Genomic DNA, 18,224 nt, shown 5'->3' on the forward strand with positions numbered 1-18,224 from the left:
GTTAAAAAGCTTGGGTGAATAAATTTTTCTTTAGAGGTTTTTTAAAGAAGTTGTCAGAGATGTATAGGCTCCTATTTTAGCAGGGAGTGCATTCCAGAGTCTCAGGGCAGCAAAAGAGAAGGCCAGTCCCTGTGTAGCCACTAGACGAGTTCGTGGCAACTGCAGAAGAACCTTTATGGATCATCACAATGGGGCTCATAGTGAAGAAGACATTCTCGTAAATACTCTGGGCCTAAGCTGTTTAGAGCTTTATAGGTTATAACCAGCACCTTGTGTTTGGTCTGGAAACTTATTGGGAGCCAGCGTAGTTCTTCAGTATAGGAGAAGTCATCTCTTTGAGATGACTGAGAGACCAACCTGGCTGCCGCATTCTGTACCAACTGCAGTTTCCAGACTACGTACAAAGACAGCCCCAGATAGAGCGCACTGCAGTAGTCAAGTCTGGAAGTTACCAGCGTATGTACCACTGTTCTCAGGTCATTTTTTTCAAGAAACAGACGTAGCTGGTGTAACAGCCGAAGCTGATAGCAAGCACCTCTGGCCACTGCCTCAACCTGAGACACCAGGGAGAGGTTTGGGTCCAAAAGCACCCTCAGACTGTGTACCTGTTCCTTCTGGGGAAGTGTGACCCTATCCAGAACCGGCAGATCAAAACTGCCTCCCAAGTTCCAATCCTGCACAATAAATATCTCCATCTTATTTGGATTCAGTCACAGTTTGTTATCCCTTATCCAGCCCATCACTGTCTCTATGCGGACATTTAGGGAGACATTTATACCTTCTTCTGATTATGTCGACATGGAGAAATAGATTTGGGTGGCATCAGCATACTGATAACACTCTGCACCAAATTTCCTGATGATTTCTCCCAGCCGTTTCATGTAGATGTTAAAAAGCATTGGAGACAGTATGGAGCCCTTGGGGATGCCATATAAAAGTTCACATTTTGAAGAACAACAGTCTCCAAGTGACACCATCTGGAATCTGCTCGAGAGGTAGGAGTGGAACCACTGCAAAGCAGTGCCTCCCACTCCCAACCCCCTCAGATGCTCCAGAAGGATGTTATGGTCGATAGTATTGAAAGCTTCTGAGAGATCCAAAAGGACCAACAGAGTCACACTCCCTCGGTCAATTCCTCATTGGAGATCATCCATTAGGACGTCCAAGTCTCCACCCTAAAGCCCACCGCAAAGATGGTTTGAAATGGGTCTAGATAATCAGTTTCCTCCAAGACTGTCTGGTAGAGGTGTGCATGAAAACAAAAAACATGGTTCAGTTCAAATTCGAATCAGTTCGAACCAAGCTGCGTTGCGCCAAATAATTTTGGTTGAACTGACTGGCTGGTCTGATATATACTGAAATAGTACACCTGACAGACCATTCACCTGATATCAAAGCTCATTCATCTACTGGATAAGAAACAGAATTGTTGCAAAAAATCAGTTTATTGTACTGACCCTCCTGATTGTAGTACCAATTATTTTTAGGAGAAGATTTATAGTCTCTTATTTCTTACTGATTTAGATGTGGGGGAATGGCATATTTTTGCCTAACCCAGACATTCACAAAAGTGTCTGATAAGACATTGGGCTTTTCCTTACAATTCTCTATGTTACTCTGTGGGGTTCATATTTTTAAACTTCTGCCCTAGATCACCATAGTAGATTTTTTATTTGATACATTCCCAAAATGATTTCACTTACCTCTTTTGTCTTGTCTTTGCAATACAATAACAGATGAAGGTGTGATTCATAATTTTAATGAATTTTTCAATGTTTGGATATTTATCTTCATGTCAGGTGACTGTGTGAGCAGTGAGGCTATTTGAATATTATTTTTGCAGAGATAACTGTAAAACATTTCTGTTTTCAGAAAGGGATTTATATGAACTATCTGAGAAGAAGCAACAATTATTGGAAAGCTTGAAGGAGCTACAAGAAGCTCAAGCTGCAGCAGCTACCCAATCAGGCAATATCAGTGGTATGTATACTGTGAATTGTCATGCTGCCTACTGCAGTCTTGTGGAAGGTTCTGAAGATCAATAGCAGAGCTCATGTTCTGCAAACAGAACAGAAGTGGGAAGTGTGCATGCAGTGCAGTGGTAAAGCACTGTTTTGCAGAAGATCATACCTGGAGATGTCCAGGGTCAATCCTGTACATCTCCAGGTAGGGTTGGGAGGACCCCCATCTGAAACCCTGGAGAGTTGCTGCCAATTAATGTACTGAACTAGATAGACCTATGGTCTGGTTCAGTATAAGGCAGCTCCCTATATTCCAGAAGGTTCTATAGGTTCAATTCCTGGCATCTCCATCTAAAAGGGTCTCACCCTTACAGCCACTGTCAGCCAATGTAGACAGTACTAGGCGGATTTCCTAATGGTCGTATTCACTTTAAGGCAGTTTCATATTTTCAGTTTTAAACATATGTAGTTGGAATTATGATGCTTCTGTTTGAATTAAACTAATAGTCTGCCAAACAATCTTTCTGTGCCTGCTGAGAATTGTTACTCCAGTAATACTTTCATAGTGCTAATCCATATCTGTAAGGGCCATTGGTTGTTTTTGTACAAGATTATGCTTCATGGAAAACTTTAATCAGACAGAAAACCAGGTTTCTTAAGATATATCTAGATTTATCAGAGTATAGGTTGTTGTTTTTTTAGAATAATGTTTTATGACATTTGAACAATATTAAGGTCATACACACGATCATCTGGGGGGTGGTTTGGGGTAGGGGGGTGCGAGCTGGATCGATTTGAACTGTGCTCAACATCAAAATAAGGCTGGTCTGAATTCAAACTGACCCAAGCCCAGTTCGAGTTGAACCAGTTCAAATTAGTTTGAATGGCTCAAAACCAGTAAAGTGGTGGATGGCTATTTCACAGTGGTGGCAGCCATTTTGTGACATTTCTGTTAAGATGCCTGATTGGTTCTCTTGCCACTGGCTTCTGATTGGCTAGCTGTGTCCTCTCCCCCCCCCCGCCCAGTTGGCTTACCATCCTGTTCGTCAGTGTGTTGTTGGGGCAACTGTGCCCCCATCAGCTGGGTGCGGGAGAAACAAGCAGGGGTTCAGAAAGGAGGGGGATCAAAATATATTTAAGGCCAGCCCTTGGCCTAACAAAATCACTACTTCTCAAAGTGGCCTGGAGAGATCATTAAGAGATGTTCTACTTGGCTGGCCTGCTGAGCTGAGTGGAGTCTCTTCTTCTCCTTCTCCTTCTTGGTTTTTAAAAAAATTATTTCCTAGCTGGTTACTTTTATTGTTAAAGCAGAGGAGAGAGTCCTGCTTTTCCTGGCTCCTGCTGCCTGCCGAGCCAGCTAGGTGGGCTCTGGGCCTTTGGCCCGGCTCTGCTACAGTTTATGTTTTATTTTTTGAACTGCACTGACTGAGCCTGATGAGTCTGAGACAGAAAGCGGCTTGTTTTCTCTCTGTCTCATCCCCTCCACCCCACCCCAACCCCCTTTTGCTTTTTTGGCTTTTAAAATTTATTTTAAATCAGTGCTTTATTTCTGTTGTTTGTTTGGGTGGGTGGCCCTGCTGGCCCCCATCTGCCTTCTTCCCGGATGTGAGTGAGTGCCTGGTGTGCTGCTGTGCTGGGCTTGTAATTCCTGACTCCAGCTGAAGACATCGAAAGGAGAAGACTGGAGAATGAGTACATTTTTTTAACCTCTTGCCCTCCTAGATTTGGTTTTTAATAGGGCCGGCCTGGTTTGGGAGGAGGGTTGCTGGTTGCTGTGTGTTTTGTTGTTCAGATGGGTGCTAGGTGTAGGTAGTAGGTGCTAGGTTTTGGTTTTTCTTAATCTAAAAGCCTCTAAAAGCTCCCAGGGTCAGGGTGATGGCTGACACCCTTTGGGTCCTGAGCAAGACTTGGACCAGAGTGGCGGTCAGAGGGAGAGGTGTCCCTGCTGGTGGAGGCCAGATATGAAGCAGGTGGAAGGGGCAGGCACCCACTCACCAAGTCTTCCGCCCCAGCGAAGTGGCACGCAGGATCTCCTATCCACAGGAGCCTGACCCTGCATCACAGGTGCCACTTGCAACACCTCTGGTGGGGGGAGCACTCCCCTGCCAGAGAAGTTGATGTTTCCATGGCGGGAGTGGAGGGGGAGGGCTTGATGGCTGCTAGCCCAGACAGACAGCCCCTCTCAATCTGAGGGGCTGTCTGTCCACTGATCCCGCCCCTCAGTGAGACCCCCGCCATCGAGTCTGCGAGTAGGACCCTGCTGAGCCTGGCCCTTCCTGTACCCACCAGACAGAGGGTGGAGGGCGGGTGGCCAGCCAGCAAACCCAGTAGAACTGCCATCACACAAGCAGTCAAAGGCCTCTACCAGTGGTATGTGGAAGCACTTTGACATCTGTCAAAGTGAACCCACATGTGCAGTTTGTGTCCACTGCAAGGCACAAGTGAGCAGGGGGAAGAATGTCAAGCATCTGAGGATGTCCTCAATGTGGAGACACATCCAGTGGTATCACCCTGGCGTCCTTTCAACTGCTGACAGTGCTAGCACGCCTAGTTGTGTGCCTTTGACCAGCACTGGCAAGGGACATGCCCCAGCTTCTCTGAAGCAGGGGATGTTGCCTGTTCAGCACTGGGCATAGTTAGGCAAGCATCCTAGTCATACAAACTGATGTCTCATCACCCAGACCATTGAGGAGATGATGGCTCTGGATGACCAGCTTTTCCAGATTGTGAAAAATACCAGCTTCTGCCAGCTACTCAGGTGTTTGCCCCTGACTATCAGATTCCCTCAAGGACCACCAGTTGGTGGTCCCCTCCCTTTACTGGGCACCCCTCCCTTTACCGGGCACATAGGGAGCTCATGTCGGGGCTTCTGGAGTAAGCAGGGCCCAACACCAGCATGAATTTCACAACTGACTGTGAAGAAACCCCAGGTGTGAGTGTGGGGGGGGGGAGCCTGGGGATCAATCCGTGGCCCATGATGGGGAGTGCCCCATGGACATCTTGCCAGCACTGCTACCTCTGTCAGGAATGGCACCAGCGAAATGCCCATTGGGTTCTCCCGAAGCTGGTCTGCACAAGGAACCAGCAAGATGACACTTGTTGACAGTGTGGTCTCGTGAAGATTCGGAAAGGTCTTGTAGGAGCTCAATGAGATCTCATGAGAGTTTGGCAGGAGATTTGCCACGAGTGTCAAGGGTTATATAAAGGACAGCTGGCTGATGAGGAGAAGCCAGTTCCCATGGAGGGCTCAACCTGGAAGGAGCCCAGTGACTTGGGCTAAGCCCAGGTTAGCCCGTCCTGAAGGGTCTTGTGAAGAGAACAAGCTCTTGTTATCGGAAGGGAGCTCCCACCTGTGGTAGCTCTCTGAGGCCAAACTGAGTGACGTAGTTCCCCTGAATGTAGTTCCCTCTGATGTTTAACTAATTTTAAAATAAGTTTTTAAGCTGCTTTGTATTGTATTTTGTATTTTCTTTTTACCTTTTGTTTGTTTTGTTTGTTTTGATTTAATGTGTTATGTGTTTTTATTGTATGTTTTAATCCTCTGTTGTGAGCCACCCAGAGAACAATTTGTTATGGGGCGGATATCAAATAAAGTTTTTGATTGATTGATTGATTGATTGATTGAAAGATTTAATATCCTGCCCAATCCATAGACTCAGGGTGGTGTACAAACAAGAATAGCATCCGAGATTTTAATAAATGAATTAAATTAAAGGGCAAACGCCTGGCGGAAAAGAAATGTCTTCAATAAGGTTTTAAAGGCTGAAAGGAAGGCAGACCAAATCTGGGGGAGGCAGACCAAACATCATCATCACCACCATCATCAACAACAACAAGGGCAGTGACACTGAGGAGGGGCGAGACACTGACCTATGGAACAGCATCAGTGGAATGCACACTGCTTTCCTGTCCCTCACTACTCGGGGCAGGAGAGAGAGCGGACCACCTGTGCTGTTGCTGCCATGGCCAGTCCCTCCCATGCAGTACAGCACAGGTGGGCTGTGTTGCATGTGGAGGCAATTAACACACAGCACACATTGGATGAGCTGGCGGCCATATTCAGCCACTACAATGAGGAATGGCTGACCGGAAGCCAAAACTCGTGTGGCTTCATTGTCGCTGACAATTTCTCCAATGTGACTAAGGTGGTCTTGCAGCTGCAGTGTGTGTCCATATGTTGTATGGACCATACTCTTCACGTGTTGGTGTCAGATGCCATTGGCCTCAAGGGCACCAAGGGAGCGGGCCGTCCTTCATGCATGGCTGCACTTGTGGTGAAATGCCACAAGATTGCAGGCTGTTTCCACTGGAGCGAGAAGGGTAGGCGCCTGCTCCGTGAGCAGCAGCATGAGCTTGGTTCCCTCAACACCTTATCCCTGGGGATGTCAAGAACTGTTTGCATTCTACTGTTCTCCAGCTCCAGCTCCTGTAGGAGCAAGAGGTGGCCATCCATGATCTGGTGAGGAGATGTGACGAGGGTGTGTGACCTCTCTAACTCAGAGTGGAAGCTCACCTGTTTGCCATGAAGAGCTTGTGTGCTGAGGCAATGCATCTGAGCTAGACTTTGCCGCCGCGCTTCTCCTTGAGAACGTGATGGGTGAATTCCAGACCTTGCTGACCACTAGGGATGGCAAAGCCCTGGCAGGTCGGCTGATGACTGGGGTGGTGGAGAGCTGGAAGTGGAGGGTGAGTGAGTAACTCATGGTCACCTTCATCCATCTGCAACACTGCTTCAGAGCTCACCCCACACTCACTCTAGACAAACCAGTGGTGTCACAGTTTGCCGTTAGTGCTGCTGACACACACGGACATGCATGCACTCACCCCACTGGCACTGCCTGTGATGCTGATGAACTCTTGCCCCTGCCTAGCAGTACTTGGCAGCCATGGCAGAAGACCTACGCTAGGAGCAGGTAGATACTGCAAATAGTTAATGTTTTAAACATGTTGTAAATAGTTGATCCTTGTGGTGGCTAGGCATCATTCCCAACATTGGGCTCTACGTTTGTGCAGTAGCCACTGCAGAAGGATTCAATAGCTCCATGAAGCACTTGAAACCCTGTCCTTCTTTTGACCTTAGACCATTTTTAGACGGCGCTTTCACTTTTCATTTGCATTTGACTTTTCTGTGATTTTATCAGCTTTGATCTCAGACTTCCTCAACCATTTTCTAGCCTGCTGCTCTGGTTGTTTTCTCCCTCAATTCCCATGCATTTGAGGAAAACATTTAAACATTGCACCTCATTCTGCGGCACTTTACCATCCTCTGACCACTATGAGCCCTGCCTGTTGTGCGTTGAAGAGGACCATAGCAATAGAACCTGCAGGATTTGTCTGTCCTTCTCCAAATAGACCACGAAAAGTTGAGCACTCCGGCTAAAGGCTGCCTTTACAAGGTGGCCCTCCATCCACCAACGCCAACAACATTGATATCGAAACTAGCATCAACATCAAAGCCCCCATCCAATTCCACATCAACCTCTTTTAAAAAGTCAAAGGATGTCCCGAAGGAGTCCCAAGAAAAGCATAACGACTCTGACTCTTCATCTTCCTCAAAGTCGCCAAAGATGTCTGAATCATCTTCGACCTCACATTTGAAAATGCATCGAAATCAACATTGTCAGCTTTGTCAGCTCTGTCAGCATGCTCAACTTTGTCTACCCATGACTGCTTCCGCTTCCTCTTCGAGGTTGTCAGCCGTCAAGTACCACTCTGCACTGACAACCAAGATACGGCCTCTCATACAGTCTTCATTATTGCCTTTGATGCCAATGTCATCACTGGTTCAGGTTGTCCACTCATCATCTTCATTCACTGGAGTTCATCATTGACACATCTCGTCCACTTTAAAATGTCGAGCAATCTCCATTCTTTGGCTTCAACATCGATGACGACATTGGTGACATAGCTTATCTTGACTGTTCACCCTTCACCAAAGATAGCCCCATTGACATCGAAGTATCGTCTCTTCTGCCCATCTTCAGTGTTGACCTCTCCAGTCTTTGGCATCAACCTACCCTCGAAAGCATCGATGCCAAGGCACATTCAAATTCCTGACTTTGATGCCATTCTGGACTTGCCCCTGACAATGTTGGGGTCAGTTTTCAAAGGATTTGATCTGCATGGTCTCAACTTAGACAATGACATCAACCTTGAGAATCCATGAGTCCCTAAGACCCCATAGGCTTCTCTGGCCAGGGCCACTCCATCAGCATCTCCTGCCAGAGCCATTCCATTGGCTTATCTGGCCAAAGTCACCCCAGTGGCTTCACCAGCTCATATTCTCTCATGATGGAAGGAGCAGTTAAGTTTATCTTTGCCACCCTCATCTCTTTATCGACGCAGATTCAATTAATGACATTCTCCAGGGGCCCTGGATTATGGCTATAAGCGCAGAATGGGACACTTCTATGATTTAATGTGGGGTCATTCTCCTCTACCTTATTATTATGAGGAATTCCGCCAATGTAAGTTGAGCAAACCTAAGTCCCCTCTCACTCCTCAAGGTCAACCTTCTGACCTCTTCAAGAGTCCAGCTGACTCTGGGTCATTGAACCAACCTTCAATTCAGCCTGCCATTCCAGCACCAGCTCCCCCGTCTCAGGTTGCTATCCAACCTGGCAGGCCTATTCAGCCTTTGTCACTGCCAGAGTGACAAGATGTAGGACATGCATCTGTCCTACCTGACAAGCCTGCTCCTGATAAGGGGCTCTCCTCCACATTTGACTCTGATGCTGAATCAAATGTTACAGAGACTCCATCTGGGACTTCACCAGACAGCAATGTGCCTAATAACCTCTTGAACTCTCCATCAGAGGAGACAAAATCCTGTAGCATTTAATCTCCAAAATGGCAAAGACTCTGGGCCTTGAATTGAAGTCTCCAGCCAACACTTTAAGTGACCCCAGTATATGATTTTATGGCCACTTTTGTGACGTCCACTCCTGCAGCCTCGCCCTTACTGCCTGTCCTAGTCAATTCAGCAAAGGCAGCCTGGGAGGCTCCATCTTCTACAGCTTCAACCTCCTGTAGACTTGAAAATTTCTACTGTGTGGAGGAGGATTGTCGGTTTTTATTTAAGCATCCCCCACCCAATTCTTTAGGGATGGCCTGCACCCTGTCCTTAAATTGGGTAAGCAACATTCTCCCATTGACAAGGAGGGCAGAAAAATGTGACGCAATGGGGCAGAAGATCTACTCATCATCTTCCCTATGTATGAAGGTATCAAACTATATGGCCTGCATATCTAAATGTTATTATTCCATCTGGGAAGACTTCAAAGATGCATTTTGACTCCTTAGAACCATCACCCATTACTCCTGCTCCTTCCGTTATCCTGCTTGCCCCCTACTTAGACATTAGGTGTCTTATCACCTCCAATGATCACCCTCCTGGGTGCTAAGTATCATTTCCACTGGCTATGCCATCAAGTTCTTGTCCACTCTTTCCTTTATGGAAATAAAATAGATCCCCGCAACTCTTATGCTGCAAGCAGAGGTACAAGAATTCTTATCCAAAGGGGCGATAGAGCAAGTCTCCTTAGAACACCAATGGGTGGAGTTTTATTCTGATATTTCCAAGTGACAAAGAAATATGGTGTCCTTCGCCCCATACTAGACCTCCATCTGCTGGAGGTTTAGTATGGGGCGGATTCATATGAGGAAATTATGAATTCTCGTACTTAAGCTGCTTCTCCCAATTTTGTCTGGGGAGGAATGGTTCACCACACTGCACTTAAAAGATGCCTATTTCAACATTTCCATCCATTCTCGGCATCAAAAATATCTGCATTTTCACAGTAGGGGATCAGGTTTTTCAGTATGCTTCTCTATCTTTCGGCCACATTATGCCTATTCACTAAATGTATGAGTGTGGTCGTTGCCCACTTGAGAACGCAGTGAATTTATATGTTCCCATACCTGGACTACTGGCTGATCACATCCAACGACAAGAATATTCTCTAGGCCCACATTGCAGAATTCTTTTCTGTGCTGGAAATGCTAGACATCCAGGTGAACTGGAAAAAGTTGAATCTGACCCCCTCAGCGCTTTCTGCAATACATTGGAGTGATTATAGATAGCTCCCTCAAATGGGCCTTTGTTCCTCCAGAAAGAAATCAGACAATCGACAACCCAGTGACCATGTTCTGCTCCAACCCATGCCAGTCAGCTCATTCCATCCAGCACCTTTTGGGTCTCATGGCCTCGGGTACAGCCACAGTACTTTACACCAGATTTCATATGTGCCTCCTCCAGATGTAGCTGCTCTCTGTATTCTGGTCCAATGTGGACGATCAGGATCTTCATTTAGAGATTCCTGTCTCTGTTCTGGACTCCCTGCTGTGGTGGACCTGGCTGGAGAATGTGAATGTGGACCTTCCATTCCAGCCACCTACGACAATGATCTCACTCACAACAGAAACCTCCCTGATAGACTGGGGTGCCCACTGTGAGGGCCTATGTGCTAGAGGCCTTGGAAACTGCCAGCAAGCTTCCCTTCACATCAGCTTCCTGGAACTCATGGCGGTTTTCTTGGCCCTAAAATCTTTTCTACCTCTTCTTTTGGGCAAGACTGTACAAGTCATACTCGACAATACTATAGCCATAGCCTACTTGAATAATCAAGAAGGCATGGTCTCCAGATAGTTGCACAACCTGACCATCCAAATATGGGACTGGTGCATTCTACACGACATGTACTCATTGGCCCTACATATTGCAGGCATTGACAACATTCTTGCAGACAACCTGAGCAGACAGACAAGTGATACCTGCCAGTATGAGTGGTAACTGCATCCACAAGCTCTGGATTTTGTTTTCCAGTGGTGGGGAGCTCCCTAAGTGGATCTATTCGCCAGGGAGAACAAGAAGTGCCTGGCGTATTGTTCAAAGGCAAAGGGTCACTGGGAGACACCTTTCAAATCCCTTGGATCGGCAAACTCTTACATCCCCTCACCACTTCCCACTCCTCTCCAGGGTGGTCAGCAGGATCTATCTACAGAAGCTGGATTGCACCCTACTCACCCCATGGTGGCCAACCATGGTTTCCTCTTCTCCCCCACCTTTCTCAGGGATCCAACTGCCATCCCCAACACTGCCCAGATCTCCTTCACCAGAGTGGAGGCCAGGTCCTGTATCACAGCCTGAGGACCTTGAATATGAATATGTAGAGGCTGACCTTCTGAACAACATCCTTCTGCATGAACACAAGGCCTCCATGAGATTAAACTACTCCTGCACTTGGAAGAGATTTTCTGTCTATGACCATTCCAAATGTTTTGACCCCTCCAAAGCTTTGGTCCACCAAATCTTGCTCTACCTGACTTCTATCAGGAAGACAAGCCTATCTAATACATCTATCAAGGTACATATGTCCACCTTGCCTGCCATGCACCTTGGGCATCCACGTCTGTTTTTTCTCACCCAGACTGTAAACTGATTTTAGGAGACTAACAACCTTTTACCACTGATAAAAGAGCCAGTAGAACCCTGGAGCCTTTCTCTGGTCCTGTCAACACTGACTGAAGATCCCTTAGAGCCACTTTCCTCAGCCTCCCGCAAGTTGCTTTAATTCTCATAGTGATTACAACAGCTTGGAGAGTCAGCAAGTTTTCTGTGCTGGGTGTCCCCTACATTGTATTCTATCCTAACAAAGTAGTGATGAGGACTGACCCATCATTCCTCCCCAAAAATGTTTCAGACTTTCACATCAACCAAAACATTGTTCTTCACACTTTCTTTCCTGACCCTGTGACACCTCATGAGCACTCATTGCACTCACTGAACATTCGGAGAGCTGTGCTATATTACCTGGTGTGTATCAAGGACTTTAGACATATGCATAGACTCTTTGTCACCTTTTAGGGCACTAGCAAAGGAAAACCAGTCTCCAGACAAAGACTTTCAGAACTGCTGGTCCAGACTATCCTCTTCTGCCACAAGAAGCAATGCGTTTCTCTGCCTTCTAACATCTGGGCTCATTTTACAAGAGCAGTGGCAACATCAGCTGCACACCTGTCTGGTGTTAACTTCTCTGACATCTGGAAAGCTGCCACTGATTAGCCCTTCATCTGACACTATGCCCTAGGCATCCACTCTGCGGCTGAGGCTGTTTTTGGGCATTCAGTACTCAAAAAAGTGCTTTAAATCCCCACCTCCTACTATTTGGTTGCTTGCTACTCACTCAATGTTGGGAATGATGCCTAGCGGCCACAAGGATAAACAAGTTGTTCACCTGTAACATTTGATCCTTTGGTGGCTTGGCATCATCCACAACACCCACGCAGCCTTCCTGCTTGTCGGATAATGTCTTGTAGAAGCTTCAGTATCACATTGTCCATCCAGGAACTGAGGAGAAGAGGCACTTGCTGCCCAAAGAGGCCGAGAGTACTCCATGTGTGAAGGGCAGAGCTTCAAGTGCCTTGTGGAGGTGCCAAATCCTTCTGCGGTGGCTACTGCGTAGAGTACAGAGACCAACGTTGTGAATGGTGACAAGCCACCAAAGGATAAAATATTACAGGTGAGCAGCCTGTTTCTTCTTCTTAGCACACACACTCATACCCACATGAATCTCCAATGAAAAGTCAGTGGTCTGGTGCCACCACGTGTCTGTCAGCCTTGCAGGCCCTCAGCAAAGCTGTGATGGCCCTGCCAGTCTGAGCAAAAATATTTTGGCATGCACAAAGAGAAGAAAGCAGACTTCTCAGTAGGTACGTTATTTTAATCTTCCTTCAGTTCTGTCTTTGTATTGAATGCTTGCTTGCTTGTAGTTTGTGTTTGTAGTTTGCTGTAGTCTAAAATTTGGTTTGTGGTTTCTTGTGGTCTTGGTTAGATTTGTAGTTTGTTATAATTTGTGGTTAGTAGTTTAATGGTTTGCTATTGTCTCTCGGTTAGGTCTGCAGTTTGGTTTGTGGTTTCTTGTGGTTTGGGTAATGCCTAGGTAGTCTAAAGCGGGTTGGGTGGCAGGGCAACATGGGTGCTGCCTATTGTCCAACCTGCAAAGCAGTAGGGCAATCGGGTGGTTTTCTAGGATTTTTTAAATGTTTCCTGTGTTTGGTAATGTTAGTGTGTATCTTACTGGGTTGTTTTTCTTTTTCTTTCTTTCTTTTTTGCTTTAGTTTCCGCCATAGGGAATAATGGGGATTCAAAGTGGCCCATTATTCCCTATGGGTAGTGCCTAGGGACACCCAAACGGGTTTGGTGGTAGGTAGGGATGAGTGATCTGGCTTGAAATACGTCTGCCACACTGCCACTAACAATAATCTAGCTCCAACGCAGTGGTGAAACTGGAACAAACTGCAGTGTAGGATACCATACCACATCCATATTACCTAAATAACACTTCTGTTAAAGGTATGTGCCTTAACAACTGCAATTTCTCAGCATTTTGGAGCTTGAGTGAACATGAAAAGCCTATAACACAATGATGAGGGAAGTGGAGAGCACATTAAAATATATATGCTAAGCATTAATATTTAATATTTAAACATTTCCTGGTAATATTGAATAAAATTGTGTTTAGGGTATTTAGGGAAGTTATTTCACAGTACAATAATCTTATGTTATGAACTCACCTGAAATTATTTTGTAGCGGAAGAGCTACAGGAACTGGCTGAGCAAAGAAAACGTTTGACTGCAGATCTAGTGGCAACTGTGCATTATATGCAAAAAGCGCAGGAACAACCTTCAAAACCAACTGTAACATCTGATGGTAAGTATAGAATAAATTACTTGGAGGCTTTACCACAGGTTTAACATAAGGCTTTACTGCGAGTTCAGTGCATGATGGATACTCTGATGCAAAAAGAAGATTGTTTTACCCTGGACATAAATCGAGCTAGCTTCCAATACAGAGGGGGAAACCCAAATCATGTGTAATGTGCTCTCTGAAATATCTTACAGACTTCAGGGTAAATCTAGCTGATATGTGAACAACACCAAAGTAAAGTCGCGGTAAAGTCACCATCTGAAAAAGCTCCTGGGGCCAGTACATTTGAACATAGTCCTGCACACACATTAATGTTGGGGCCGCACCAAGAATGCATCTGCCCTGATGTCACTGGCAGAAGTGCCAATGTACTCTCAACGTTTCCTTGAATTACATGACAGGGCGTTCATCTTAATTGTCCCTCTACATGTACTCCAAAACCCTGTTTAGGATTTTGGAGCACGTATAGAGGAGTGATTCAAATGAACACCCCCTCATGCAATTCAAGGATGTTCCCAGAGCAGGTTGGCATGTCCACTGGTGACATCAGGGCAGGCACACTCTTGGTGTGGCCCCAGTGTTCTTGCACATGCCGGGCTGTATCATCTGAAATGACGCCTTGTGTTTTTAAAACAATGGTCTTGGCATGCTTACTTGAATTCTTTACCAGAATACAAGATGACTCTGAATTTAAGACAAGCTGTTTACCCCTCTATTAAAAAATAGAAGTTAAATGTCAGATATACCCTTATTTACCCAAAAGGAAGAGAGCTTGGATATTCCACCTGTGAGGTCTTGCACAGGCTTCTGAATATCCTATGGATCATGCTGTAGTTCCTCACCTTCCTCCCCTCCACAGGCAATGTCCAGACACCTTTTCTTTATGCCTGGATCCATGCAAGCTCAGAATCTGTCCCCAAACAGCACTTTAAAATTGAATTGGTTATTTTTGTTGGATTTATCCACTTTGGGAGGCCCCCCCCCCTTTTACTAAGAAGATAAAAAATATAAAAATTTGTACATTTAAATTAGAGTGACTGAAGCTTTTGGCAGAGTACTTCTTGTGCTAAGTAAATGTATGAACATTACTTGGAGAATGGTCTGTTAAATGAAATACTGACCTTCTGAGACATTATTATAAGATATTTCATTTGACAGATCATTCCCCAAGTAATGTTTGTTTATTCATCTACTTAGCACAAGTTTATTGGCTAAGTAAATTAATAAGTTTACTTATCAGAAGAAGGAGCTGTAGCTCAGACTTGTTCTGCAGGTCCCAGGTTCAGTCCCTGACATCATTAGGTAGGGCTGAAAAATACCATCTGAAATACCCTGGAGAGTCTTCACCCATCAGTATAGATAATACTGAGCTGGTTAGACTAATGGTCTGACTTGGTATGAGGCAACTTCCAATGTTCCTATAAGAAGATGAATTTTTGCAAAAAGGAGTTTGTGTATTGGCCTTCCAGTACTGATTATTGATATAAGATGGTGTGTGCATTGTTTCCTGTTTCTTACTAATTGGGAAATGTAAGGGACTGGGACTCTTTGCTGTCTTAATCAGTGAGCTTCCAACAACGCCAAAGTTTATCTCTGACTTGTCTTAGTAAATACCCTATGTGGCCCTTAGGGCTCACTTGTTTAGTGTTCTGCACTTGATAATCATAGTGGAACCATGTGATATTGTCAGAGAGTTAGCATAATGGCCTCTGCCCTGAGCAGTAGTTCAGAGTCTGACCCTGAGAAGGGTCAGAATAGTCAGCCCTAAACTCAGTCTCAGCACTAGGCCTTGACACCAGACTGGAGTCAGACTCCCAGCCAAGAAATCCCAGAGCCAGAGATCCTCCAGAACCAGAGGGCTACCCCCTGAAATCTCTCTGCTCTCTAGGCAGGGAGATGTGGAAACCTCCAAGTGAGCAACTAGCTCCGATTAGGGCCAGAGATGGAATGAAGTGTTGAAAGCTTCCCAGCTTAAACTACCCCCAATGTGGAAAGAATAATCTAAACTGGGAGGCATTTAAGAACTCATTCCACCTCCAGCCCCAGTCAGAGCAAATTGCTCATTTGGAGGTCTCCGGGATTCTGCATCCCATGGGTTCTTGTATGAGGTACAGGATGTTGTCATCAAACTAGACATGCATGCAAACATGTGCTATAGAGGTGTGCTCTGCATCTACAGCACCTCTCTTTCTCAAAAAATAGCTGTGAGAGGGTGGGGTGGTCCCAGTGGGACTTCAGCATGCAAAGAGGAAGAAGTTAATGCTTTTCCCTTGTGCCATTTTCTAGCTGAAAATTGCCCCCCACCCCCAAAGCAGCAATCTGCTTCTGAAGTAGCTATTTCCTCAAATAGCCACTTTGGGAGCAAGTTGCTTCTTCAGAGGCGGATGGGGATGCAATTTTAGGTGTCAAAGTTGCATGAGAGGAAAGAGTTAACCTTCCCCTCTGCATGTGCTGCAGTTCTGACTGGGATCACCCCTTCCTGCAGCTCATTTTAGAGAAAGAGAGATTCCTGTGGTGCTGAGCTGAGCTTTATATTTGCATACACATCTAGTTTAGCCTTTAGATCCTCTTGACGTTTTTTGTTACATTTCCAGGAGGATTTCATTTAGCTTCTTGCCTTAAGAACTGCAATGAGAAGCCACAAAGTGTTTATCATTTTAATGCATTAACCATTTTTTTAATATCTTCCTTTTTTGGCTATTTGAACAATGGGTAGAGAGCTGATCTTGTGGTAGGATCCACAAATTGTCCCCTTTGCTAACGCAGGGTCCGCACTGGTTTGCATTTGAATGGGAGACCACATGTGAGCACTGTAAGATATTCCCCTAGGGGATGGGGCTGCACTGGAAAGAGCATCTGCATGCTTGCATGCAGAAAGTTCCAAGTTCCCTCCCTGGCAGCATCTCCAAGATAGGGCTGAGAGAGACTCCTGCCTGGAACCTTGGAGAAGCCACTGCCAGTCTGGGTAGACAGTACTGAGCTAGGTGGACCAATGGTCGGACTCAGTATAAGGCAGCTTTCTATCAGAACATTTGAAACTATATTCAAGATTTTCTAAGCATATTTTTATATTTCTAGAGCTTGCAGCCAGGGATTTACACGAACTATTTAAGAAGCAGCAGTTTTTACTGAAAAAGTTAGACTCTATTAAGAAAAAACTAGAAGCAGCACAAGTTCTTGAAGCTGTCCAACCGGGCAGTATTAGTGGTATGTATACAGTGACTTCTCATGCAGGCAACTACAATTTTAAACATATGTACTTGGAATTAAGGTCCTTTTATTCAGCTGCACTTGTGGTCATTGTCAAGCAGTTGTTCTATACCTGTAGAGGATTGTTTCTGCATTACTTGTGTCTTACTGTACCATCATCAATAAGGGCCACTGCTTGTATTGTTTTGTATTGTATCATATCACAATATCAATAATATGAGGTTATATGCCATTTCATTATTCCAAAGAAAGAGTATCTAACAATCATACAGACCAATTGAACAACAAACCATCATATTTTAAGAATAATAGTGATGGGGGCAGGGGAGAATGAAGCCCAAAATAGTAGCTGGTAATAAAAGCAACAAAAAAGCCAAATCCTAAAACTATAAAACCAGTAGCCAGATCAATAAAAGGAACACAGCTCCATTGCAGTGGGAAGAGTGCTTCCGCCAGCAGCCCATGCGCAATGGTGCGGCCCCATCACTCACCTGGCCTCCGCACATGCCATCATGCACGGGCTGCTGGAGGGAGTGCCCCTACCTACAGCAAGAAGCTGCCTGGAGTGGCAGTCACCCTGGTAAGGACCTGTGTCTTTACTTTTAAAGGTGCCACTCACCACCTCCACAGCGCTGCCTTGAACTGCTGGACTGGTTTGCGATTCGACCAAACTGAGCCGGTTTGAATTTGGACCAGAAATCAAACCGTGGTCTGTGCACACCCCTAGTGGACACCCCTCCCCCATACTTTAATTAACAAAGGAATAGGGAGCAGGATCCAAATGCTGGATGAGGTGCATGGAAGAGAACATACAGGAGAGGGTGGTCTTTTAAGTTATCCAGATTTCAAAACCATTTAAGGCAAGCATGTCAAACTGTGGCCCTCCAGCTGTTGTTGGCCTTTAACTCCCATAATCCCCAGTCACAGTGGCTAGTAGCCAGGGATGATGGAATTTATAGATTTATAACAGCTGGGGCACTGTAGTTTGACACCCCTGATTTAGGATTTTAGAGATGAGAACCAGCACTTACATTTGATTTGAGCCCAGGAAGAAACATGCCGATCAGATAGAATGGGAATAAAGGGTTCTGACTGACTAGCTACAGTTACGTAATTGTCTGGTGGGGGAAAATTTCGTCAGCTAACGTTTCTAGATGCTCATTAAGAGCAGCCCCATGTAGGGTGCATTAGAGTTGTCCAATTTGGAAGTTACTAGAACATAAGTTATCATTCAGCTGGCCTTTCCACCAAGAGAGAGTGTTGCTGCAGTAGCTAAAACTGGAAAAAGACAGCCACTGCTGCCCCCTGAGCATCCAAAACAAGTGCCAGAGGAAGGACTTCCTCC

At 45.6% G+C, this 18,224-nt stretch overlaps 1 protein-coding gene across 7 annotated transcripts in view; it reads left to right on the forward strand.

The window, feature by feature from the left end:
• The window catches only part of CCDC7 (coiled-coil domain containing 7), a 457,188-nt gene that overhangs the window by 328,612 nt on the left and 110,352 nt on the right, over window positions 1-18,224 (forward strand). For all 7 annotated transcript variants that reach the window (XR_008309433.1, XM_053259060.1, XM_053259062.1 and 4 more), the window contains 3 exons: window positions 1,873-1,980; window positions 13,553-13,672; window positions 16,748-16,876. Coding sequence is in view for 6 of the 7 variants with exons in the window: in XM_053259060.1 (XP_053115035.1) it covers window positions 1,873-1,980; window positions 13,553-13,672; window positions 16,748-16,876 (357 nt within the window). In the remaining variant the exon portion in view is untranslated. The remainder of the gene's footprint in view (window positions 1-1,872; window positions 1,981-13,552; window positions 13,673-16,747; window positions 16,877-18,224) is intronic.

Source organism: Hemicordylus capensis, chromosome 6 (assembly GCF_027244095.1).
Source record: "Hemicordylus capensis ecotype Gifberg chromosome 6, rHemCap1.1.pri, whole genome shotgun sequence".
Taxonomy (NCBI): Eukaryota; Metazoa; Chordata; class Lepidosauria; order Squamata; family Cordylidae; genus Hemicordylus; species Hemicordylus capensis.